General features: G+C 37.9%; 1 protein-coding gene across 3 annotated transcripts; it reads left to right on the forward strand.

Moving 5' to 3' along the window:
- Nucleotides 1–712: 712 nt before the first annotated feature.
- LOC132260958 (cAMP-dependent protein kinase catalytic subunit 1) lies at nucleotides 713–24649 on the forward strand. 3 transcript variants are annotated; one of them, XM_059759393.1, is made up of 3 exons: nucleotides 713–1599; nucleotides 1668–3604; nucleotides 20574–24649. In XM_059759393.1, exon 2 carries the CDS (start codon nucleotides 1670–1672, stop codon nucleotides 2729–2731), a length of 1062 nt encoding a protein of 353 aa, XP_059615376.1. In that variant the 5' UTR covers nucleotides 713–1599; nucleotides 1668–1669; the 3' UTR covers nucleotides 2732–3604; nucleotides 20574–24649. The 3 variants fall into 3 exon arrangements, with proteins under 3 accessions (XP_059615376.1, XP_059615378.1, XP_059615377.1); XM_059759395.1 differs by having other exon boundaries at nucleotides 713–1255; nucleotides 1362–3604; XM_059759394.1 differs by having other exon boundaries at nucleotides 713–1255; nucleotides 1365–3604.
- The last annotated feature ends 1352 nt before the right edge of the window (nucleotides 24650–26001 follow it).

A 26001-nucleotide genomic window follows, 5' to 3' on the forward strand; every position in this document is an offset into this window, starting at 1 on the left:
CAGTTTCCGTATACAGACACAAAACAAGGCGCTCTTTTCCTTCGGCATGCTTGTGATTTCGTCAACTTTGCATGCTAATTTGCTGAACATTGAACTAATTTCTGATCTCATTTGATAAATTTTCAAGTGCTAATGAGCTTCATTTTTTCCGAGAAGAGCAGATTTTGAATGACGCGCTTTGCCAACGAGAAATCTTATCGATCGATTTCTCGATGAGTTCGCGATCAGTGACATCTCGTGGAATATATCGGTAAAATTTCCCCCGCTCTTCAAACAGAAGTTTGTGCTGCACTGACAGCAGCAACAAAATCAAAATTACCAGTAAAACACTGTTATTTGTTTTCTTTCTTTTAGCAATTCAGATTCAGGACTTTATTAGGCCCAAATTCAGGTAAAGTTCTCAAGATGAAGTGTTGAATTCAATGCATTGTATGAAAGTACACCGGAATTCGTGGAAATCTTATGATGTTTTAGAGGAATGAGGTTTTATTTCAGTATGAGAATTTTTATATGTGTTGCTTAATAAGAAATGAAAGTCACACAAATTCTTTCTTTATCAGTTTTAGGATTTTATCCTAGTGAGATCTCTTGCAGGAAACCACAAACTCTCGAGTGACAGAAACGGATTCTCTGCCCAGGAAAGCGCGCAAAGTGTCGAGCACCGATTCTTCCCAGTGCAGACGTCGCGCTGCGCGGGTGCGAACTTCAGTGTGGTAGTCTGTCAGCCATTTTGCATTTGAGTTCATCTCCATTGGCAGTAGAGAAGATTCGCAGAAGAGGAGATAAAATCCGCCAGAAATTTGTCAAAGTCGCCTGCAAAGTGTCGCGAGCCGTTCGCTGAACCCCCGTGAATCCGCAGCGCCGTGTCACGCGTGCCGTGAGTGCTCGAGAGTGGGCCAGAGGTGTGAGAAAAGCAGTGTTTTTCGTTGTGCGGGCCATTTAGTTGACCGATCGAAGGCGGAGAGTGGAGGAAAATCGTTGGCAGGAATGTCGCCGAAGGTGTGATTGTGCGGTCGCGCTCAGGAGGACACTCGGGCTGCCGGAGAGAGTGTGATATCCGGTGACGGGACAGTCTCAGAGCGGGCGCCAGAGGCCCAGTTTTTGCAAAAGCGCCAGGGTGGATTTCGCAGTGGACAGAGTGTGAGGAGAAGATGAAAAAGTGACTTTTCCTCATTTACATATTTCGGGAAACGGAGAGAGCGAGCGCAGAGTCGGAGAGCGAAAAGTGCCGTGCGGAGTGCGAGAGAGCGATAAAGTAAAGAGAAAGAAAATCATTAGAGATTTAACCTGTGGTAGTTTTGTGATTTTTCCCTTTTCTTCTTCTCCGTGGTTCTCTTCCTCCGGCGGTTGCGGGGGAAAAGTAGGCGAGCGAGAGGAAGAGCGACGTCACCTGCGGCTTTCGGGCGGAAAAGTCGAGCGAGCGACGGGAGAGCGAGAGTTTTCGCGCAGGATCATCGGCCAGCGCCGCTAAGACGTGAGCGCCACTCCGTGGTGGGGAGCGCAGTTCGCGGGCAAGGATCGAGCGAGTTTCGTTGGTGTTGTTCAATTGACCGGTGCCGGAAAAGTTGCGTCGCGCGAGGAGGCGAAAGAGTTGAGAAGGTAAAGCATTAGAGAGCGCGCCAAGAGCACACTCAAACTGGACTCAAACACGGATTCTGCTGTTAAAGCAATGGGAAACAACGCCGCGACGGCGAATAAGAAAGTTGACGCCGCCGAGAGCGTCAAGGAGTTCCTCGATCAGGCGAAGGAGGAGTTCGAGGAGAAGTGGAAGCGCAATCCCACCAACACAGCCGCCCTCGATGACTTCGATCGCATCAAGACGCTGGGCACGGGCTCGTTCGGGCGCGTGATGATTGTCCAGCACAAGCCGACAAAGGACTACTTCGCCATGAAGATCCTGGACAAACAGAAGGTGGTGAAGCTGAAACAGGTGGAGCACACGCTGAACGAGAAGCGGATCCTCCAGGCCATCTCCTTTCCATTTCTCGTCAGTTTAAAGTATCATTTCAAAGACAATTCGAACTTGTACATGGTGCTGGAGTACGTGCCAGGCGGTGAGATGTTTTCACACTTGCGCAAGGTGGGCCGCTTCTCTGAGCCCCACTCGCGCTTCTATGCGGCCCAAATTGTTCTCGCATTTGAATATTTACACTATCTCGATCTCATATATCGGGATCTGAAGCCTGAGAATCTGCTTATCGATAGTCAGGGATACCTCAAGGTGACTGATTTTGGCTTTGCCAAGCGAGTGAAGGGGCGCACGTGGACGCTGTGCGGCACACCGGAGTATCTGGCACCTGAAATCATTCTCAGCAAAGGATACAATAAGGCGGTGGATTGGTGGGCACTTGGGGTGTTGGTGTATGAAATGGCCGCTGGGTATCCGCCATTCTTTGCCGATCAGCCAATTCAGATCTATGAGAAGATTGTCAGTGGCAAAGTGCGGTTTCCCTCACATTTCGGCTCAGATCTGAAGGACCTCCTCCGTAATCTCCTTCAGGTGGACCTCACGAAGCGCTACGGCAACCTCAAGGCTGGTGTCAATGATATTAAGGGGCACAAGTGGTTCGCGTCGACGGACTGGATTGCCGTGTTCCAGAAGAAGATCGAAGCGCCTTTTATACCACGATGCAAAGGACCAGGGGACACAAGCAATTTCGATGATTACGAAGAGGAGGCGCTCCGGATCTCAAGCTCGGAAAAATGCGCCAAAGAATTTGCCGAATTCTAAAAAGACCGAACACACCATCAGACACAAAATTTGCCTGCTTTTACCGGAGAAATTCACTTCCTTTTTAACCATTTTGAGTTTTTTTTTTCTTTTTAAATGTCACTACTTACTGTTTTCCTTTTTGCCCTCTGCGCTGTGTCCACTAAAGTGTGCAACCTGATGAACTATATATTGTAAACTCCCTTCAGTCATTTTACACGTTTATTTCGTTTTTAACATTCGATAATGGCTTTATTTTATTATTATACTAGTAAAGAGAAGAAACCTTTTAGAGAACATCTTTGACTATTGCTAAGACTTTTATTCCTCTGCCTTTTTTCTCCTTTTTTGTTCTCTTTTTTGATTCCTCTCAACACACAAATAACTCTAAAATAATAATAATAATAATAATAATGATACAAATATCCGCAAAGCGGCAGAGAGAAGCAGAGAGAGAGATTTTAAAAAGTTTGGAGAGAACGGAAAAAAGGCAAGAAAAATGCAAATGCGAAGCAAATGGGAAAAATGTGAGCTGGACAAATGAGATCCCAAGAAAGAAGTTCACACACTGAAATGTATTGTAAAAGGAAAATCCCTCAGAAAACACACACACATGCTATTGAAGAAAGAGAGAGAGAGAGAGAGATTGTAGATGTTACGCCAAAATAGAACAATAGAAAGAAATGGGGAATAAACTCATCAAATCTGGCCAAAATCATCTTATCATCCTCCATCATCATTATCACAATCATGATCATCGCGCGCGACGTGCTCCACCGGAAAAACAGCCCAGCAGTGCGTGCTCCAGAGCGGCATCCGACGATGGAGAGCGTCGAAGTCGTCAGTTGCAGAGGAGAAAATTGTGGGGATGAATTGCAGCAAAATATCAAGCAGGTGAGTAGCAATTTTCCTTCTTTAACGACTTTCAAGCTAATTTGATGCGATGCTGCGCCTCGATGTTGCCCAAAAAGAAAACAATTATTTCGTGTGACAAGATGAGCGTGGGCGGAGGGTTGATGGCTGTGTTTGAAGGAAAATGAGTGCTGAGATAGAGATAAATGGCCAAATGGTTGCGAGGTAAACGAACTGGAGTTTTTTGGAGGCGAGCGACAGCAAAATTTCAGCATTCCTCTCCTCTCCCTCTCGCCATGTCTCAAGGGCTTTCTCCAAGGCGGAGGGTGTTTGATCCACCCCAGAAGAGATTCTTGTTGTTTCTTCTCCCTTTGCAATGACGCGATAGAAATTTCTTTGACCTTTAAACTTCGCTCTGATGTGAATGCATCGCACACAATGAGCGAGAGAAGGCGCGAGAAAATCGGAATTTCCTCCGTAATTTTGCATTGGAGGCTAATGAGGAATTTCCAGGACAATTAAGATTGGAAAGTTCTTAGTTTAGTGCTCGATTGCCAATTTAAAATGTATGGATTTTCCATTATTATCTTGCTCTTTGCTTCGGAAACAATTTCGCTCAATAAATTGACATTTTATATTCATGTTGCATTCTTCGAAAATACAAAAGTTTGATCATTAACATAGCAATGAATAAATGGGAAAAATAACTTTAATAACGCAATAATTAAGGACACATTCAGAAAAAGCTACAGTGAAACAGATTTGTCACATAATTAATTCTTGATGTTATTTTTCGAAATACAGGACTGTTATTTGCCTCTGACTGGGACAAATTGTGGAACTGCGAGGTTTTTTGTCCCCAATTTATCCACGTCACTGTTCATTTGCAAAGGGCAATGGTCATTTTTAAAGCAGGAATATTTGTACAAAAAAACATTAAGCGTGATAATTTGGCTGAAATGCAGACAGACATCATCTTTTTCCTTTAACCATTTCACTATTGAGTTGATGAGAATTTGGCTGAGGAAATATTCTTGATGTCTATTAATACAGCATATTATTATTAATGTCGGTTGTTACACTTTGTGTTGTGAGGAAATCGAATGCTGGCAAGCGCTGGTGTCGCAGTCTGGTAGAAAGTGCGGAGAGTCACTTTCAATTCTTATCTCAATTAATGGTGTAGTTGAAAGTTTTAATAATCCACTAAATGCATCAGCGGATTTTACTTAATTATATTACACTTTTGTATTCCATTTGAGATGGAAGATTTTTTCAAATGTTTCGCCACAAAGTGTGTGTGTGAAGTTTTAGCGATATTCGTGTTATAATATCAGAGTTTTCTGTGCATGAAAATAAAGCGCAATGTCAAATAGGATAAATTGATTATGAAATAATGATTTTTCCCCATAGAGAATGAGGAGCGTGTGACATTTAATATTGACAGAGAAAATATCTGATAAATTGCTAAAATATTGTGTGTTATTTTAAGATTAGATTAGCAGTTTGACGCTGTAATAAAATGGCAATATTTCACAGTGAAACACACACACACTGTGTTGCTATGATTTTCCACATTTCGTACTGTTTCACTTGAATTTTCCATCGTGACCGCGCCTTTACACTCTCGCATTGTCCTCCCAAATCAGGAGTTGAAATATCGAGTGCTGAGTGAAATTTGATGAATGGAGACTAAGGAGAAGACTAATAACGTGCCCAGATGCTTCGGAGGAAGTCCTTTCGTGTAGATTTTTTCTGCCATGCCGCTTTTCTCCCTGTCATCACTCTCCCTATATATTATTTAGATGATTAAACTCATCTTCACTTTCTCCCACTTCCGCTGTGCCGTCTTTTTGTGGTGTCGTGCAAAAAATTCCACTGCCAATTTCCCACCAACCATGCGATGATCAGCACGTTCTTTCTTTTCCTTTCATTGCGCGATTGCTGTGGAATTATAATGCAGATGTTTACCAATATTATTGGGTACAATCGTATCAATTGGAATTGTGTTATTGCAAATGAATAGAACTGCAAGGATTGTGAAAAAGAAAATTGGATGGAAAAGAAAACAACCAGTTATGGAATTCCATTAAATTTCGAACACTCGCTGTATTTTTAATCGCCATTTTTCACCATGATTGTCTTCATTTGTTCACAGTCAACACTTCTCCACAGTTTTTGCACTTGGGACGTCAATTTTCCTCAATTTATTGCAAAATTCTGAAATATAACATATAAATTGTGTTTGGACGTGTATAAAATTGAATAGAAAGTGAAAAATTTTACGAAAAAGGAGATTTTTGTCGACTTTGGATGACAAATTTTAGCTGAAAAATTATGGCTCAATTTTCTCTTCATCTGAAATGTCCCTGAATTTTCCATAAATTTTAGCAGAATGTAGAGGATTTTTTTTCCGAAAAATGTCATGAAGGGAATTTTCCCTCTGATTTTGTCTCTTTTCTTGCTTCATTGCCGAAAAGATAATGTGTGAGTTGAAATGTAAAAAAAGGGGTTTTTCTGGAGATGCGAACAAATGGAATGATTGAATAGGAAAAAGAGGCACAAGAAGTGTGAAAACATATTTGCTGTCTTTGCCTATATCGAAGGTGGGTGTAGAGGAAAATTGCCCATCTATCTATAGTCTGTGTGCAGATTGAGGTGTGCTCGCTTTTAAAGAGAGATCTTCAGGGGGGGAAAAACAATGGGAGATATCTTGAGAGCAATTGAGGGGTAACTAAAGGGAAATTCCCTGTGCGAGTGGGAGTGAAAGGTGTCTGATGCTTATTTAATGTTTTCTTCAATGCGTGGCTTGGAGCCAAAAACAAATTTCAATGCATTGGAAGGAAATCTCTGGTGGATTCGAGGGTGTAGGACACCGAAATGACGGGGATGGCGATTGGTTGGATGTGAGAGAGAGAGGAAAAAGGGCAAGAAAATCAATAAATTGCTTCACGTGTTCCATTTTCTCCTTCAACTCAATAGATTTTCCTCTTTCGATTAGTATTATAGTGTGATGGCGAAGATATATTGTAAATATCAGTTTGATAGCATTTTATACACATCTGTGTGTTTTGTGGCAACTCCTTTTTCCCTCATTTTCATCTTCTCTTCTCTGTGGCGAGTTGATTTACATGCGCGGTATTTTTTTTTCTACCCCAACTGGCCGAGAATGAATGTGCCAAAATGAGGGAAATTGCAGAGAATGTGTTCGGGAACACATCATGATGGCAAAAATATTGCAATTTGGAGGAGTTTGTGGAAAGCGAATTGACGTGAGCGAGAGAGAGAGAGTGTGTGTGTGAAATTCTAGTGCATGACTCTATAAATAGGTTAAAGTGACAGAAAAAGTCTGTCGTGGAATTGAAAAGTCTGACGGGAAAGTCTCTTCCTTGGAGCAAAGTTCTCTTTTCACTCTCGTGTGGTGTTTATTCTTTTAAAAAAATCCGAGAATGGATTTTTCGATTTCATAACACACAATTGTAGATTTCTGTGAGTCTCTCTCGTGTTCATCCTGTCGCTTGGCTCGAGGGTGTATTTTCTCCTTTCTCCAAATAGACATGTTTTCTCCTCTTCAAGATCATTATTTTTCCTCGCTCCGCAACTTTGTACAGACCTTCGTTTCACTCAATGTGACTAATTGAAGTTCTACTAATTGTTAAATCTTTTATGAACAATTAGAGTCTTTAGTTATTGTATAGTTTTGAGAGAAAGGAAATCTCTTGAATGAGAAGAAGGATGAATTTGTATGCTAAATTGTAAGCGATTCTCTTAGAATTCTAGTGAATATTTGACCCAATTCTGGGATAAATCCTTGAAAATGTGCATTAGACGCAATTTCTGCCCTCATTGACCTGGAAGATGGAAATTCCACGAAGGAACAGTATTTCTGACAAACATTCTGCATGAAAATTGTCTTGAGGCGAGAGAACATTAATGTATTCATCACTTCAATTAACCAATTATGTCTCATGTGACTTTTATGTGCGAAACAGAGCGATAATATAAATTGCATATGCAAACGCATTGATTAAAAATGTGACACCAATTTATTCATTTCATTACTTATTTGCATTTGGTTCTTTTTTATCTCGCGTTTCGGGGTAAAACGCGAAAATTGTGGGAATGCGAAGAGGCGTTTTGCATGACGAGAAGGAGAAAGAAGTAAATATATGGGCACAATTGAGTGTTATTGTTATTATTTGCGGTAATGACTAGAAAAATCTGCTTTCGTCCAGTGAATTTTGAAATGTCTTCATCAATTAGTGACAAGTGTAAGACATCATTTTCATTTGATGAAATTTGCTTAATTTGCACCATTCGCAGTGGCAATGGTGGCAATAAGGGGGGAGGAATGGTGGCTTGCACACTGTAGCGCACAAAGTGGAGAGTGAATCTGCACACGAGACCGGCAAGTGATTGCGACGAGAACACTTGCACGGAAGAAAGGCAGGAGAAGAGTTTATTGGAGTTGTGTGCTATGATGTCATTTCCTTTTACAGTCACCCCGAGCGGGTGAAGATATATGCGCTGGCGAGCATAAAACGCTAAATATATCCTGAGCATTCTTCCGACCAGGTCATCCCCATTCTTTATCCTCCGCCTTCCTTATTATGTGCTCCTTTTTCGGTGTACGACCGCAGGGCGATTGTGGGAAGGCTGGACAAGGGCGGTAAGTGAGTTAGACTGCCGTTTGGGGGGATGAAATTCAATTTTTTTTACCCTCGAATTCCACTGCATTTACATATGATGTGGCGGTGGGCGTAAATAGAAGTGGTGGCGAATGTAGCGTTTAGCGCAGATTGCTGAAAAGTGTCCGTATGAGGCGCGCTTCCCTCCGTATTTTGTGAATTGCACATAAAAGTTACATATGTGCATCGCAATGTCGATTGATGCAACTTCACTGCGGGGAGAATGGAGGAGTTTTGTTGTGGATGCGAAGGAGGGAAAAGGAGGAATGTAAGCGCTCGTGATACATTGCAGTTCTTCCGAGGCACGTTGGGTTGAGAGGGTGGCATCTAAAGTGTCCCGTGTTACGTAACGTGAATCAAATGTATCAATATGAGTGCTCTCTATAGAAATCTTGGTAAATAGCAACATTGGCCACTCTCTGCACATCGCTCTCTCGCTCCGAGAGTGCTTGAAGTGACACCAAGCTTTTCAATTTGAGCACAATTATGTGGATTTGGCATGTGGAGCTGAATTTTTTCCCTCCTGGCGGCGTCCTTCCTTGAATTTTTGCATCCCAATGTCTGTGCGCAGCTCGGATCCTTGTGAATAATGTCAGACTTAAGCACAATTTATAATGCCAATTGTGTGTGTGTGTGGAAAGTTTTGGTGGGTGGAATTCATGGAAATTTTCCGCAAATTGTTAAACAATATAAAGTTCTATTTTTACTCACGTTTTCTGATAACGTGGTAGTCAAAAATAGCGACTGTCCTTATCTTTTGATTTATTTTTATAAAAAAAACACCGCACACTCTTCTGTCGACAAAGGACATCAAAATGAAATTTACAATTGAAATTGCGAGACAGCAAATTGATATGAATTAGTCATTTGGCTGTTAACACCTCGGGATTAAATGTGTGCTTGAGAATGAGGAGTTGCGGGAGTGAGAAAAGCTGTGTTGATATGTCTTAACAAAGTGCAATGAAACAGGCTGAGAGTTAATATGCCACTTAAGGCGGGAATTTAGAACACAGATCCGTGAAATGTATTACTTTGCTTAGTTTCACTTCCAGCTGGTTATTTTCAATTTAGCAAAATTCATGCAATGCAAATGTTGGAAAAATTCTTCAAGTCACTCTAATGTGAATAAATCATGTTGTTGGAAAGGTTTTTACTAGCTCTAATTGACTCAAAATCTCTCTTTATCTGTCTTTCTTCTCAAGCTATTGTTATTTTCAATATTCCTTCTCTGATCACAGGACAATTTGGCACGATATGTAACTAAATTTTTCATATGGCAACTCCACAAAAAGTCTGATCTGCGGATAAATTTATTGATTTTCTGAGCTTTCATATATTTTGCATGAAAGTTTTTAACAATAAATTTGAGAAAATGATCCAGATAGCAGAAATAGAATGAAGCTAGATGATTTTAAAACAATAATGACACAATTTCTGATATTTATTATTCTCAAAATAGTTTCTTTTCTTTAATTATTCGGAAGTTGCAACCTATTTGTACAAGAATTGACTTCATTTTCTCCTTTGGCGCTATTTGAACACTCATTTATTTGTCGTTTTCTCACGTATTTTGCTCACGTTGTCGTCTCAACTCATAATGTTGGCGTAGATGAAAATATTACCCCATTTTTTCGACAATTCATTTGTATTCATGATTTCTCAATAATTTTGCACTTCACCTTCCATCATTATGCCATGCACAATGATTTTCGTGTGTACGGTTGGGTGTTTAATTTTCGCACTTTTGCAAAAGCATGACTTTCACACTGTGTTCTTGTATGAGAATGGCATGGAAATCACGCCTTTACGTATCATGCTCAGGTGATCGGGAGCACTTATCATCGTCTTTTTTTCTCATTGTGAAGAGTGACGATGCTCTCGCTGTGTATTTACACATCTTGAGTGTCTCAGTGTGTTTTTCTTTGCGTGAAATGGTCTGCAGAGGAGTAGATGTGGAGAGTCAACAGTTGAATAATCGCCTTTTTTGTGTGGATCCGCAATTGTGATATAAAATTCTCTGCAAGATTCAAGGCGAGTCCTTCTTTGGGCGAATGCATGTGAAAATGGCTTCATCAAATATATTTTTTGGCAACTTTTGGCTGCTCCTTGGCCTAGACCTTGAAGAGGAGGGAGGAGGGAAATGGCAAGGAAGCGTGTGTGTTTGTCAAGTTCACAAGGAAGAAAAGTGCAGAGTAAGAAGAGTTGGATTTGATGTTTATTCTCCTCGTATTTGCCATTAATTCTCCAATGTGAATATATTATTTTTGGACAAACAGTAATATGAGAGATTTTTATATGTTTTTTTCTTCTATTTGTCCAAGAAATCGTTATGGTAAATCATCACTACAAATAGGAATTCTCAGTCTGATTGTGTTATGGATTTTCTTGAGTTGAAGGACAAGCGGAGAGGCTCAAAGAATGGTGGAACATTGAAGACACAAAGTGAGAAATTGACAGAGGAAAAGTTATCAAGAGATGACAATTTTCCATGAGAGAAATGACGATGATGGAAATAGAGCGTGAGTGTGTGTGTGTATGTGTGTGCGGGGATGGAAAAGTTGTGTGGGAAAAAATATTTCCTCTGCAGAGACACATTTCTGCAAGATTAAAGTTTCAGACTTGACGAGTTGTGGGGAAGGAAGGAAGGAAATTGGGCGAAAATAGATGGAGTGTGATTACATGAAATTTTCCACTACGATTTATCTTGGTATTTTTTTGGGGCAACATTTGCGCCAAAGCACTTTTCGTGTATTTATTGAAATACGTGTATTTCGCATCTTCTTCCGTATGGAAAATGTCTAAGTGGAGAAATTTGGCTGGATATTTATCACGGTGTCTCCTCGCGTGGCGCACTTTGCTCTCTGTGATTCCGCCAGCGAGGAAGAGTGCTGAATTTTTCATTTGTACACTTATCGAGTGAGGCAAAGAAATGGTATTCAATCTTGTCGTTTGACAGTTTCACCATTTGTGACTACCATCTCGCCTTACTGTCATCTATCTGGTCTGTCGCCTGGATTATTTGTCCTTTTGTCATCCTTCTAAGCTGTTCGTTTGTCTCTGGTCACATGTGACAGACATTAAAGGATGCCATCAGAGTGATAGCGCAATGATGCGGAAAATAATAATGTTTCGTAATGACATAATAGGTTTCACGAGACACACAGAGCGTCATTATGCTCTTCAATATAGCGCACATAATTATTATTCATACAGTCAAATTGTGTGTGTGTATATTGAATTTTTCCCATAGATTGTGAATCCATGATGAAAAATGAGTTGCGCACGGGGATAAATTGGGGGGAAAAAAGTTGAAAAGTTGAGTGATTTTGCTAAATTTTCTGCCTCAGTATAAAACGGCGTATTAATGGCAATGAGAAAATTTATTAAGTGCCAGCGAGTAACTAATTCAAAAAGTTTTTCATTCAGGACTTCACTTGGTTTTCAATATATCACGATAATGGAGTTGTTCAACTATTTGCTCTCCTGTGTCGACAAGGCGAAGAAAGGGCCGGAAGAGAAATGAATTTCTCATTAAGATTTTTCCACTTGTATTGATTTGCCGGGCAAGAAGAAGAAGCGGAGAAAAGTGCAGAAATAGACATTTTATTTGAATTTTCCGCTCAAGGAAAAGTGTCTGTGCAATTTCTTCACAATTACTATTAAAGACGCCTTTAGTTTAAAGCAAATCGATGGCTTAAAGCTGTGCGTGAATATCCAGAAATAACGACGTCACTCTGGCTTTGGGGCGAATAATATGTGTATAAATTTATTGACGCATTCAATCTAAATATCAATGAGGCGAGTTGCCTTGTGAAGAGTTTCATGGGCGTGTAATTATTCCCGGGTAGATGGAAAAGGACCCAATTTATGAAATTTCAGGTAATGTTTAGAGTCATTTTAGTGGTTTCGGATGAAGTTTTCGCACAAACATGCCCCAATTTCGTCAATAAATAATGAGATCTAGGTTTGATTTACAACAAGAAGTACTTAAATATTTGAAAATATGAGTACATAGTTTGTCTGGGGCGCCGAAAGAATCTAACGCTCTTACCTGAGACGGAGAAGCCGAAACGGTACAATGTGGAAGGTATTTTAACCATTTGGCCTTATTACTTATGTATGAATCAAAATACAAATATCACAAATGTTTTTTCGAATTATAAATTTTTCCCCGAATTCCTGATTGTATAATATTGATGGGGAAAAAAGAAAGAAATCAATTTTTCTACTTGCATTTGACTTTTGGAGATTTGTTTTTCTTTATAACAATTGATTTTCCTTATCTCGACTGCTGAACGTTGGAAATTTGCTTGACACGATGCGAAGCGTTAAGTTTATTCAATCGACCTGTTGAGTGGAAAAAAGTGCAATCTGTGATTGTTATTGACAGTCGCAATCAAGGGGGAGTTAATATGAATCTCTGCACTTCTTGCCACTCAAGCAATTTGTGTGAAGGATGTTTAACACTTGTCGCACTCAACTCGAATTTATTATTCAGATAGAGAAACAAATAATTGAAAATCAGCATAAAACGTAAAGTTAAATATTGTGTTTTAACCATTATGACTTAGTAATGAGTTGAAAATTACAATTATTGTTGGTTGAATGGGAAAAATAATAGTTTTCAAATGAAGTGATATTATTTAAGGTTTTGTTTGACTTTGAAGCCGATATTAAATGGTACTGAGCTTATAAAGATATAGTTTTGATTGAAAAGAAATGATTTCCACCTTAAAACATAGAGTAATTGATGTATTTGATCACCAAATTTTCTTTTTCATTAGTCTTTTAGCGCAGAAAAGTATTATCTGCGAAATATGCTATGATATCTACCCCTTGGCGCGGATGCATTTGATGGCGTTGCGAAGGAGTGAAGCTATGTGTGTACATAATTTTCGCTCTCCTTTGCGCTGAGTTCGGCGTGTGAAGCGAATGTAAACGCGTGTGTGGTTTTTGTGCGAAGAAGTTTCAGCATTGGCAGAATGGAAAATGCCCCAGGTGATGCCAATTCAGCATCGTTATTGTCAATTACTTTCAATTGAGTGGGCTTTTTTTGTCACATGCGTATCACTGCACATACTCGCGACAGTGTATTATGCTTGTGTTTTTGCACTAAGATTCATATGCAAATTGAATGTCTACTCAGGACAATGGGCTGTGCGCCGCTCAAGAGTGCATCTGGCAGGCTTAATATGCCGCAGGCGCGGCGCAGTGTGAGGCTATAATTGATAATGTGCTCGGGAGTTGTGCTGGTGTGTAGGGTAATGATAAGGGTGGGAAAATACTTCGCATTGATGAGGGTTAATGGGTGAGAGAGGGGTGAATTTTCTCTTTTGTGAAATATTCACTAAATGTTCGCTGAAATGAAATAATCGAATCGATTATTCAACCCATTTTGCACACAACAATTCCCATCTCTCTCCTGACTGTGGGCCGGAGAGGCAGCCAAAGGCTCGCATGGGAAGCACATGATTGTGCATTAGACTAAAAATAGTCCCCGTCTGATATTTCGCATCTCCCATACATCATTTCTGCCACCCTCACGGTCCACATCTCAGCTCGCGGGCACAGTCGATCAACCACTTTGGTGGATTTCGCGATATCTCTACAACTGATGCCATGAAGAGTGTCACGGAGATAGTGTGGATTCACAAGCTTAATACGCTTGTATGACAATGTTGGTTTATCGCCGATAAATGCTGATTAAGAGAGATAAAGAGGGACAGTTTATTGAAATTTTCCGATGGATGAGTGAATTTTACAAGGGAAATCCAAACAGATGAAGTTATTGTGGGAGTTTGAATGGAAATATTGATTTCTCAGATCCTCTAAATCAACACAATTCCATTCTGAAGACTATTATTCTTAGTGAATGGGCGGAAATGCTATTTATCTTTCTCATTTTGTCGACTGATCCCCAGGAAAGGGCTTTAAATGAAATTTAGAAAAGTAGATTTCATATACAAAATATTAGGCGTATTAATTCCTATAAAAATTCTCATATTAATTCATCGCATGAAACGTGCCTAATTAGTATTCCTACGCTCTTGGCTGAACACGAAAGAACAGGTGTGAATGTGAGGTTCAAAGGTGAAGTAATAAATTAATGCAACGTGGAAAATTTATGCAAGAAGAGCAATTTGTGAAAAATTGTTAATTTTGGCACAGATTTTCAGATTGAGAATTGAATTATGAGCCATGACTGACCTTTCAACCTGGCATTCGCGCTGAGCACAGGATAGAATCGCGCGGAAGACTGTAAATTAGTGTGAGTGTTGGAAAAGTGAAATTAATGCACCAAAGTTGTGACGCTGAGCATCTTAGGAAGATGCATATTTTCCCCTTAAATGTCTTGAGATCTCGGGCGTTCTGCACAAAATATTTTTATTGGCTGTTAACATTAATTGAAGATAAATTTGCGGTAAAATAACTCAGCAGCTGCCTTCGGCGAGAGTGAGAGAGAGAAAAAGGAATTTTTTCGTGAGATAACATTTAAAATTAGAATATATCTTGAAATTAAGTGGTAGTTTTTCTCCTGTCCATCGTTTGCTGTCTGCAATGTGCTTTGATGAAAAAAGTTGAAAAATAATTTATCTGCGAAAAGTCGCGTGAGATTTATTGCACACATGCGATTGTGTCAAATGCATTGGAGTTTGTGCGGTTTTCGATTTTGCAGAATTAATTGATTTTGAGATGGCAAGATGGTATGAAAGAAGGTCAGACCTTGTATAGTAACAATATTATGTGATGTATGTGTAATGTAAGGCGTTTATCTCATGAATTTATAAGCGTGTTGATTGTGAATTAATGGCCTATCTTTTCTCTGTCATTGTATTATAATTTAATTGCTCTCGCAGTGCGAAACGATGTGAAATAGAAAGTTACGCAAGCGACATATTGAGGGATACAGAAATAATATGAAAATCTATAAATAATACTCAAGAAAGACATTTCCACGCTGTTGTCAAACATAATTGTGAGTTTGTTGGTTTAGCATTTGATACGTGAGTGAGATAAAAGGCGAATTGCATTAATTTGTGCAGAGCGAGTCGCTGTCTTATCGTGGCTTGCAGAAGACTGCAAAATGCACTGTGTTTTAATTAATTATTAAGTATATTGTGTGTAAGATAATTGCGATTGAAGCGAGGGTGTTTCTGATTTTAATTGAATGACTGAAAAGCATATCAATTGTTGCAATTTAAGTGACACAAGTGCATTGAAATGTAATTTCTTCTGTGACCGCCAATTGATAACATGACACGAAACATTGTGCACATATTGGCAAACAGAATTATGAATTGCTGTAATTTATGCATGAATTTCTGCGAATCCAGAGACAAACAAGCGACTCTGAATTTTGGCCATAATCAATAAATTCTGTTAGGATGCTATGGCAAATTGATTATACATAAGAGATCATAAAAGAATCGGAAGAAGGGAGGAGACGAGAGGCGCGGAAGGGGACAAATCTATATGGAAAAGTCTATTTATAAACTGTTTAACGTATTTTTTTTTCATCTAATTTCTCCCCACTGTGTTTTCTTTTAAGGCGCTAAATAATATTTTTAGACGAGTGTGTTTGTGAGAATTGCCATTGAATTGTGTTTGTGTGAGGAGTCTAATAATATTATTCTCTTTCCTAATTTTTTTGTTCTACTTCTCGCGCGGCCACGACACTATAGAATATTGTGTCATCGAGTGCCGAGATGTTGTCGGCTGAGGTGAAGACGGTTCCCTTTCTTTCTTCATCTTCTCCGTAAGCGGGGAGGAGAGAGAGGAGGAATTGATAAGAAAACGAATGCGGGGAGAACAATGAACGTATTTTGCGTATTTTTCTGTCCTTTTTTCCGTGCGTCTGTCTTTTTAAATTTAATAAGAGGAATGAAAATTTAGATGGCAGAATCCATCAAATAATTTGTCGTGGGCTGACGCTGTTCGTATGACGTTATATGTTATACATTTTGCCATTGGATGGCTAAAAGCCATGTGAAAATTTTCCAGCCTCTCTGAAAATGCCATAATTGATTAAATAGATACAGAAGTGACATTAACGAAAATTCATGCATTGTATTATGCGGGGCGTGTAATGAAATTTCCAAAATAGCATTTACATAACTTTACATACGGAATTTGTGTGCTGGATTAATCTGGGCAATATTATTTAACAATGTCAATTGAGTTGCAGGTCTCGCTGCGAATGCATTCACACCTGTTAATTGACTTCCTTCGCCACAGTTTCTTGCTTTTGATTTTGTAACCTTTTTACGACTCTCTGTTGATATTTCTTATCAGTGAATTTTCTCTTTCACGGACGTTAAATGTAGAATAAATTGATTGTAAGTGTGTTAAGTATAAAGGAGAATGTTGCGCCATAAAAAGGAGAATAAGTCGAAATGGATATTTTTTGAATTCCCCCCAACGATTGGATCACATTGAGCACAATATAGTACGTGGGTGTGTGTGTGTGTGTAATAATAGAGTGAAAAGAGGGACTAGAAATTGAATTGATAGCGTGTTTTTTTGTATTTGATATTCATCTCATTTTTTGGGGATGAAAAGTCACGAAATTTATTGGATTTAAGTAAATTTTTCCATCATGCGGAATGTCGTCTGAAATATGTATTGCTCTGCGAGTAGCGCATATTGTACTTATGTACATGTTCTTACCTTGACTGTGCGGAATGTGCGCGCGAGAGAGAGAGAGAGAGGGAAAGATGGAGACATCTTGCAAGAGATTATTCTTTATCTGGGCTCCCTTTCTACATCTATTTTCATGTCTCATGATTCTCTCTCGCTCTTGCCATCAGCGACAATTTATGGTACGTGAGATTGTGCTTAAATAATTTTCCAACGTGGCTTTTTCCACTACATGTGAAGCGTATCTTTTTCCCACACGCACTTTCCGAGTGTGTTGTGGGGCGACAGAGGCCAGAAAAGTCTCCAATACACTTGTGCGCTCGAGACTCCCATAATTTGTATCTATTTTTGCTCAATTATTTAAATATATGAGTTTTCCAAGTGGAAAACAATTTAGCAGCGACAGAAGGAAAAATGTAATGATAAAGAGAACAACACAAGGTCTTTCTAATCATTTATCTCGATAAAGTAGGGAGATACAAAAAGTCACCAAGTTTGGTGAATTCATCTCGTTTACCGAGTCTCTGACGTGCTGTTCATACACAGTTTCTCTCGAGAGGGGCGAGAAGATTAGAAAATAGAGAAAAAGGCGAGGCACAATTTTTCTCTCCGAATGTGTTTCCATATTGATAATTGCTTTTTAGATTTAGATCCTCTTTATATTGGGTTGGAGATAAATTCCTTGCTGTCTGTTTACGCATCTTCGATGCTATTCAGCCTCTGCCAGAGCGAAGCTCCTCTTGGCAACACTGAGTGGCTGAGGAGTAGCGGAGAGTGGGGCAAAACTGGCCAGGTGTGGATCAAGAGTTTCTCAGTGATGTATTTGCACTGACTTAAGTCGTTTGAGCTCGTTAATGCTGGTGAAATAACCTCTATTTCACGTTGAGTGTGGAGTGTCCTAACGGCCCCGCATTTCGGTATAGTTTGAAGTTTCTACGTTTAATAATTTTTATCAGGCATCGTGTTTATGCGAAGGAAAAAATAGACATGGGAATAATCCCTCTAATATTTTTTTTCCGCAAGTCATGTTTAATGTGATAATTGATTTCGATGGGAAAAATAATCAATTGTTTGTTTTCATAATCTAAGTGGAGATTATTCACAGATTCGTACAGTATGGCTTGAGGGGAAAAAACAACCTGTGCGCTTCATTGATATGTTAGGTGCAAAAAAAAAGAGAGGCGAATAGAAGTCACTAAAGAGTCTCAAGTGCGGAGAATCTTTGCGTCAGCTTAAGGCTCAGCCAGTCTGACTTTCTTTGCATACTTATGTAATGTGATTAGAAAACACTTTTTCATATAATTCTTAGTGTTTTATATGGCTTTGTGTTTTTGAATTTAATATGGGAACACAATCAAGCATTTCCGCTACACCTTGTTTCCCGTAAACATACATATGAATTGAAATATTTACATAATATTTTATCTGCCAATCTATCAATATTCTCATCACATATTGTAAAATTACTATTCGCACACTTCACATTGAGAGACGCGACTAAAGAGTCTCATCCTTGCGACGTGCGATGTGGAATTATTGAGTTTTTCTTGATAATTTTTCTGGTTTTTTCCAAGGGATGTTTCTTTTTTTTCATTTTGCCAAATGAAAATTCACCCCGAAGAGCGAAGAGTACAAATTATTCGTCACATGTGTTCGCTTGCTTTCGTTTGACTGGGCGAGAAAGGCAATGATGAATTATGAATGAAATGTGGATGGGTTTTTCTGGTAAGGAAAAAAGAGGCGAAAAAGGTAAAATTGACATCATTAATGTTATAGCAACTTCTTATTTCAGCCACAGCACTAAATTAAAATTCAGTGATCTCTCTTTCGCTTCGGCTCTTCTGCATTCTCGTTTGCAGTGGCTTCTTTGGCTCACTGTGAGAACTGCGAAATTACAATTCTTGAGCACTCTAGTCCGGATACAAATATTTTTGCGTTTCCCAAATAGATGACAACATAACTGTTGTGTTGTATTGAATCGTGAATATTTGATACATCGATTTAAAGCTCCGGTTCAAGGTTGAATTGAAGGTTGTTCTTCTTAAAACACAACTCTAATTTTATGCAGGATTTTCGTACGTAAGAGCGGTTTTTGTTGCTATTGCTTTGCTTTTAGGATTGTGTGTGAATGTTTTTTTTTCCACTGATGCCACGACGCAAATTCTATCACTGTTTTTGCAACGTCAGATATTGTTTACTCTCTAATCATTGTATTACAAAGCTATCGAATATTCCTCAATATTGACTCACAATTCAATTATCACATTCTGCAGTATTAGCGTTATCAGAGAATTTTTATTCCACCTCAAAAGTGTTTCACGGAAAATTGATTAAGGCTCTTCGCTTTTCGCACCTTTGGCATTATATTGCCCAATGGCATATGAAAGTGTCGTCTTTCGCGCGCGCAAAAAAGAGCATTTGCGGCTAAGCCGCGCTGAATTTACATTCTCATGTTTTTTATGACTTTCTTATGACTGCTATCAATAGGTCGTGTGATTATAATCGATAAGCAATTTATTATTATTTATCATGCTCTCACCTCGTCTCATTTCTCACACGACACTTTATTTATTATTAACGCTCCAGAGTTCGTCTCTCTCTCGCTCTCTGCGAGAGAGTTGCAGAGGAAAGAGAGAGAGAGATGTTGATAAAGCGTAGAGAGTGACATAGTACGATTGGGGGGTGTGAGAGGGGGAAAAAAGTTGCTAAATGTACGTTAAAAGATGATGGAAAACAAGTTTTCTTGTGTACAACAAAAATCTTTCTCGAGGCGCTTTTAAGTAATATATTTTTCATATATCCATTTATCGCCACGAATCGGTGATAATTAAGACATTGCAGATTTTCATAGACAGAAGAAATATTCGCTGGGATTTCGGCTAATGCTGGAATTTTTCCAAATGACCCAAAAGCGAAAATACTTACGGGGAGAAACTGTATAGTTTTGCACTAATGAGTGGGAGAAAAACATAAATATTTCTTTCAAGAGAGAATTGCGAATGAAGTTAGACGATTGTGATCATGATGATAAGCTTGAATTGTGGGGCTTTTTTTTCTGCAAAGGGAAATGAATGCGAATACAAAATATCAATATGTTGAACGATGTTTTAACTCCATCGGGGAATCGTTAGTAGTTAATACTTGAAACTACAGTGTTGCCATGGCAACATTTACATGAAATTAATTGGGTTTAGATGATTTAGAGAGCAATAATTGTGCGTTTAACTATTTAAGCACTTTCGTTTTCAATTCACCCAAAGTTGCAGAGCAATTTCCGCTGGGAAAGCGTTCCCTGCACTGCTTCAGAGCTTTAAGATGCCACAAATTACATTCGATTTGGGGGGCGTCGGAGTGTTGGGCGCCTCACATATTTAATAAATGCGAACAGAAATTCGACGGAGGCAGAAGATGATGTCTGGCAGTACGAAATGTGTGGCTGTGCATGAATTGCGGTGCTCAATGAATTCGTTTAAACTACATTACACATCGACGCCCACAGCAGGAGAAAATCCATTGTGATCTACGACCCAGAATGGGCATTGAGACTATTTTTCCTCAGGAGTTTCTGTCCGTAGGAATTTACTGAAATGATAAATGGCTTGTGCCGCAATTGCCTCATTAGTGTATGAGAGCTGCAGAAGTGACCAAAAGCCTTACCCTTGAGTAATGTTGTCCCATTTTATTCGCAGGTCTCATCGATTTGTGACTATTTTCGTTCGTCATCTCTTCATTATCCATTCAACAAGTGACATTCGGAGGCGCAGTGAAAATTGTAAGAGACGAATGAGGAGTGGAGAGGAAATGAGAGGAAGAGAAGCAGTAAGACTGTCATCATCTTGTCGAAATAAAAGGGATAACTTAAAAGGCAAATGATTAAAATCAGGAAAATGAGCTTCAAACCATTATGGTTTTCTATATATCCAAAAAAAAACGAGAATAAAAGAGGAAGAAGAGAGAAAATATAACATATTTAAAGACGACCTGTGGATTCATATTCTTACCTAACATAACTATAGTTCTCTTTTTTACACGCTAGTGTGGTTGAATAGAGAGAAAGATTTATTTCTATGAAAGAATACTTTATAGCTAACAAATGTATCTGAGGAAGTCCCTTTTTCCGTTTAGTCAATTGATTTTCTAGAGAGGTATTAACACACATTATCAATTCGATAGGATTTATTCGTTGGTCAGACATGTATTTTTCTCCTTTTCGTGCAAAATACAATTTTATCAGTATAGTGAGTATGAAATTCTATCTGGTTGATAAATGTGAGAAGAGAAATATAATATAGAAAGAATTGTAGAAGTTTTTCACTAATTTCCTACTACAATATCACTTGATAGAAAGAAATAAATTGCACATTATATTAATAATAGTATAGCTAATTTTACGATGAGGATAATTTCTTTTGTCACAGTTTCGTTGAGCAGCATTTTGTGGGGTGGAAAGAATGCGAGAATGCATATAAGAAATTCAGCAAGAGAGGAAAATTGTTGATACACGCGGTGTTTCTTTCCATTTTCCTCCTTTTATTTATTGTTCTACATTATAATAAACTCTGAAAGAGAGGGGAGAATGTGAGGATATAAAAGATGAACAAAGTGGAAAACTGTTCATGGCGTAAATATATTGAGTGAGAGGTGAGAAGAGTTGAGCATTGGGGATTTGCTGACATGGAGAGAGAGCAAGTAAAAAATGCAATTTTATTATCTTTTATTGTTCTATTTGTGGGGGAAAAAGTTGAATTACAAAATATAAAAAATGCGAGAGCAAAAGAAAAACTCTTTCCATACGTGAAAAAAAATAAGGGATGATTTGGAGGAAGAATGGCGACTTTTTTCCTCCGAATGTGTGTGTCTTCGACTGCAATTTTTATTTATTCTACCTTTACCTGTTTATTCACAAGTATTTTGCTCAGCATTATACAGTCAAGCTATATAATTTATTAAATATCATTTTCAGAATATTCTAGTTGATCGTCGTGCATAAAATTTAGGTGAAAAGTGTCCTCTAATTGTAAACGATTTGTGAGGGGTGAATTATATAGGCTTTACGAAGATGAATCCAAAACAAAAAAATAAGTATATTTAAAGAGAGAGAAAGAGAAGTTCTATGTATATTCTTGAGTTGTTATTGTGTTGTATTGTTTTGACAAAAAGCGAAAAGATTTGCAAAAAAAGGAGTAGAGAAAGCATTGTAAAAGTGTGTTTCTGTAAATATTATTTTACATTAAAGTGTATTGCATATTATATTGTGATTTCTTTTTATTTAATCAGTGATGTTTTTTTTTTCTCTCCTTGATTTAATACCTTTTCACACTGGTTTCACCCAGAAAGTTTTCCACACTTTGTTATCGCTTTTCTGTGTGGACATAATAATAAAGTTGGTTGACTGAATTTTTGCAATAACTGACTTTATTGATTGTTTTCCTTTTTAAACTTTTCTCGCTATTCGTCACCCAGTGGAAAACAGAGCAAATAGCTGTTCTCTCTCCTTCTCACAATTGTGCAGAACAAAAGAGCCAAACTATAACAAATCACATCGAGAAAAGAGAGGCAATGAAAAGTTGCGGAATATTTTCGTACAACTGCGTTCAGAATGTAATGAAGCGTAAATCATAGTATAGAGTAAAATATACGAAGAAAAGCGTCGTTCAGCAATAATAGTGCCAGTTAATCGTCATGAAGTGTGGAAAATATCCTTTCTTTAACTGCGAAGCTTCTTCTAAATGTTGACAGTCTTCCAGAACGGGCTTTTCCGCCCCGAAAAACACATTTTCGCGCCTTTGTAAAACGCCTTCACGTAGAGGAATAAAAGAATCATGGTTCATTTGATTTCCCCATGCGATTATTCAAACTACAATGTCTCAAAGTATTTTCTTTCTGAACACAGTTGTACAATATTTTCCGTAACATTCATTATTCCTTCTCATATTTCGCGACAAATTAGAATTTTCGTTTAATAGGGGGCGCATTAAAAGCGAACGATAAAATGGTGCTGCTATTTTGAGACACGAAAATCATTTAAATTCGCCACTTGTGAGCTAAGCAGCAAATGAAAAATGTCTTGCGGTTGCGAGATTCACAAATTTACGATCGCCGAGACACTTTTCGTGGCGCAAAAGTAAATAAAGGATTTCCATTAGTTTTCAAAAGATGTATTTTTGAACGAATCCTAAGAGAATAAATTCAAAAATGAGATGAAAAGTGCGAAAATGTCTGGCACAATTCATCCATTTAGAGATGATGGAGAAGGAAAGAGAGTGGCGACAGTGGATGTTGCGAAATAAGAACAGTTTCAAGAGATTTTTGCCTGTGGAACTTTTGGGTGAACCAGGAAGAAAAAAAGAGAAATTGGCAGAAAGTCTTGCAGTTTTAGTGTAGCATTTTTGTTGATGAAGTTTGTGTTTAGTTTAAGGAGCCGCGCATTTAAAATCCGCAATATAAAAATAGAAATAATGAGAAAATATAGATAATACTAAAGTAACAGTAAAATTGATTGCAAAATAGTGAAGAAATACACATGCAATGATAAAAAGCATCACATAGAAGAGGGAGAAGAGGTGAAACAGTGTCCAAAAGACCGATTAAAATGAAAACATAGTGAGAAGAGACAACAAAAAGTTCATCATTAATGGTAATATTCAGATAGAAATAAAGAATCACATACAATTTTGTAATAGATAAGCAAAATATTTCGTGTCGTAATAAGTTAATATGAGAGTCAAAGAGAGGTTAAAGAGTAATATAATGAATTAGTGGTGTAAAAGGAGAAAAGAAACCTTTCGTAGATGATGAAACTGAGCATGATAGTGAAGCCCATAATAATGCAAGAGTTACACCAATTAAATGATAAATCGATCGTAATTAATTTCTCATTGTTAAATGGTAACAAGCACAATGCAGAATTCACGATTTTTCCATCAAATCACAAAAGAGTAAAAGCCACACAATTTTACCCTTTACTTTTATCACACACAAACACACACAGCAAAAATTCTCCCCATTTTGAATAATATTCTTTAACGTAAAATTAATTGTGTAATCGTGAGAGAAGTAAGAAATTTTAAAGATGCTTGTCAAGTCTATTTTTGTTGATTTTCATTTGTACTAGATATATAATATCAAATATTGAGTAATGAGAAAAAACATCTTAGAATGTATTTTAGTCATGGAAAATCTTATCTGATGAAATCATAAATTGAGAAAGTCTAGTATAAAAATTACTTAGTCAAATGAATATACTTAAAAATGACAACCAATCTTTTTAGATCTGCCTGATTAAAATTAAAGTAAAGATGAAAATTGATATAATAGTGCGTATTTAAGCAAAAGAAGAAGAAAAAATTGTACGAAGTATATTAAAAATGAAAAAAAGTCCTTCGATATTTTCCATTTTCACAAATGTTTAGAAGAAGGGAGAAAGTCAAGTTGTTGATGAAATGCGCATGAGAAAGTCTTTTTCAAAGAAATTTTGTATTGAAATTTCTCATTTCTTGAGTAACACACTTGTCACCAACTATTTTAACATATAATAAAAGAAAACATATTAGTGAGATACAAACAATAAGAAAAAACTGCAAATGTACATAGCAAAATAACTGCATTCATCTAGTAAATTATTAAATTATTGTCATAATTACCTTGTTATCATGATAAAAGATAGAGAAAGAGAGAGAGAAGAAAATCATCCAAGCGAGGAGGAGAATTATAGTGGAAAAATGGTGGAAATCATAGGTTTGTGAAGGGTGTAAAAAAAACAAAACATTAAAAGCTTCATTAAGGAAAAGATTTAAAAAATAGATAATGTGAGAGAACCCACTTAAACATAATGTAATGTGTGTTTAAATTATAAACTATAAGAAAAAAATGATGAAAATATACAAATACTTTATTGAATTATAAAACTATTATGATGAAAAAGAAAAGTCTATGGTGTAAAAGTGCGGGAATCCATGAAGAAATTATTAAAAAAAAAATAAAACCTTAGGAAAAATCGTGTGTGAAGGAACCAATTCATTAAAAAAAACTACTAAAAGGGAAGAAAGATTGCAATGGAAATAATACCACGTATAACATTTTAGCAAAAGAAAAATCCCTACAAAAGAAAATATTTGACAAAATTGAAAAACAATAACATTTAATTACATTTTATCTAAATAGTGTTTATTTAAAAGATGAAAAAGGAAAAAAAATATGAGATAATGAATGTATAATGAAGTGAAATGATTTAATAAAATTAAATTTTAGTAAAAAAAAAAGTCGAGTGGCACAGTTTTCTGGTCTCCTTTTGGCTGCTGCTCAGGAATTCACAGTCCTTGTGAATCGGGGAAAATGCGCGATTGTTTACGATTATTAGGGTTGGAAGTTTATGAAGGTTAATTCATCGCTGAGGGAATCCCAATTGCCGCAAGCATTGGTGGTCTTTTCGCTGGTTTTATAATTCGTTTTTAACATGATCCACCCTTTGGCGGGAGCCATTCACAGATAAAAATAGCCCGTGCGCTTGCCAACACCTCTCTCGTGAGGGTGGACACGGCAATGAGATATCAGGTGAGCAGTGCAGAGACCACTTCAAACGCTGGCCACTCTCTGATGAAAGTATCTCGAGTAGAAGTAATTCACTGAATAGCTAATTGCGTAGAATTTGCCATCTCCATTCCAGGGCAGCGCCGAGCGAGAGAGCCAGATCAATTGGCTCGACTTCAGAGTCCGTGTGACACTTTTTCTGCCGCATCCAGAATCACACGGACAGCAAGAATTTTTGCCAGTTCCCGATCGAATGCCACATTTCAGTCTCATTCGACATTCATGGCGTGTGCATTCAATGTTTAATTAGGACCTGAGCACGTCTCGTGTACACTCCCAAATTGGCCAGAGAGATGAATTTTCCGAGTGGGATCATTTGCAGGGAAGTGCGTGGTTGCTTACACTCTCGGGACCACACAAACTCGGCGGCTTTTCACTTTGTTCTTACCTTTTCCCGTCATTATTTACACACACACGCTCTTGTCTTTTGTGCAATTTAATAATTATCCTCGAATTTGCATGTCTCGACCTCAGAAAAAAAGAGAGAGAGAGAGAATCTTCTCATTTGTATGTCTCTCTGTGCGTCAG

This window comes from Phlebotomus argentipes, unplaced genomic scaffold (assembly GCF_947086385.1).
Source record: "Phlebotomus argentipes unplaced genomic scaffold, Phlebotomus argentipes genome assembly scaffold_18, whole genome shotgun sequence".
NCBI classification, from domain to species: domain Eukaryota; kingdom Metazoa; phylum Arthropoda; class Insecta; order Diptera; family Psychodidae; genus Phlebotomus; species Phlebotomus argentipes.

Bases quoted from the DNA above. Each gene is read 5' to 3' on its own strand.
- LOC132260958 (XM_059759393.1), top strand. From the start codon at position 1,670: ATGGGAAACAACGCCGCGACGGCGAATAAGAAAGTTGACGCCGCCGAG.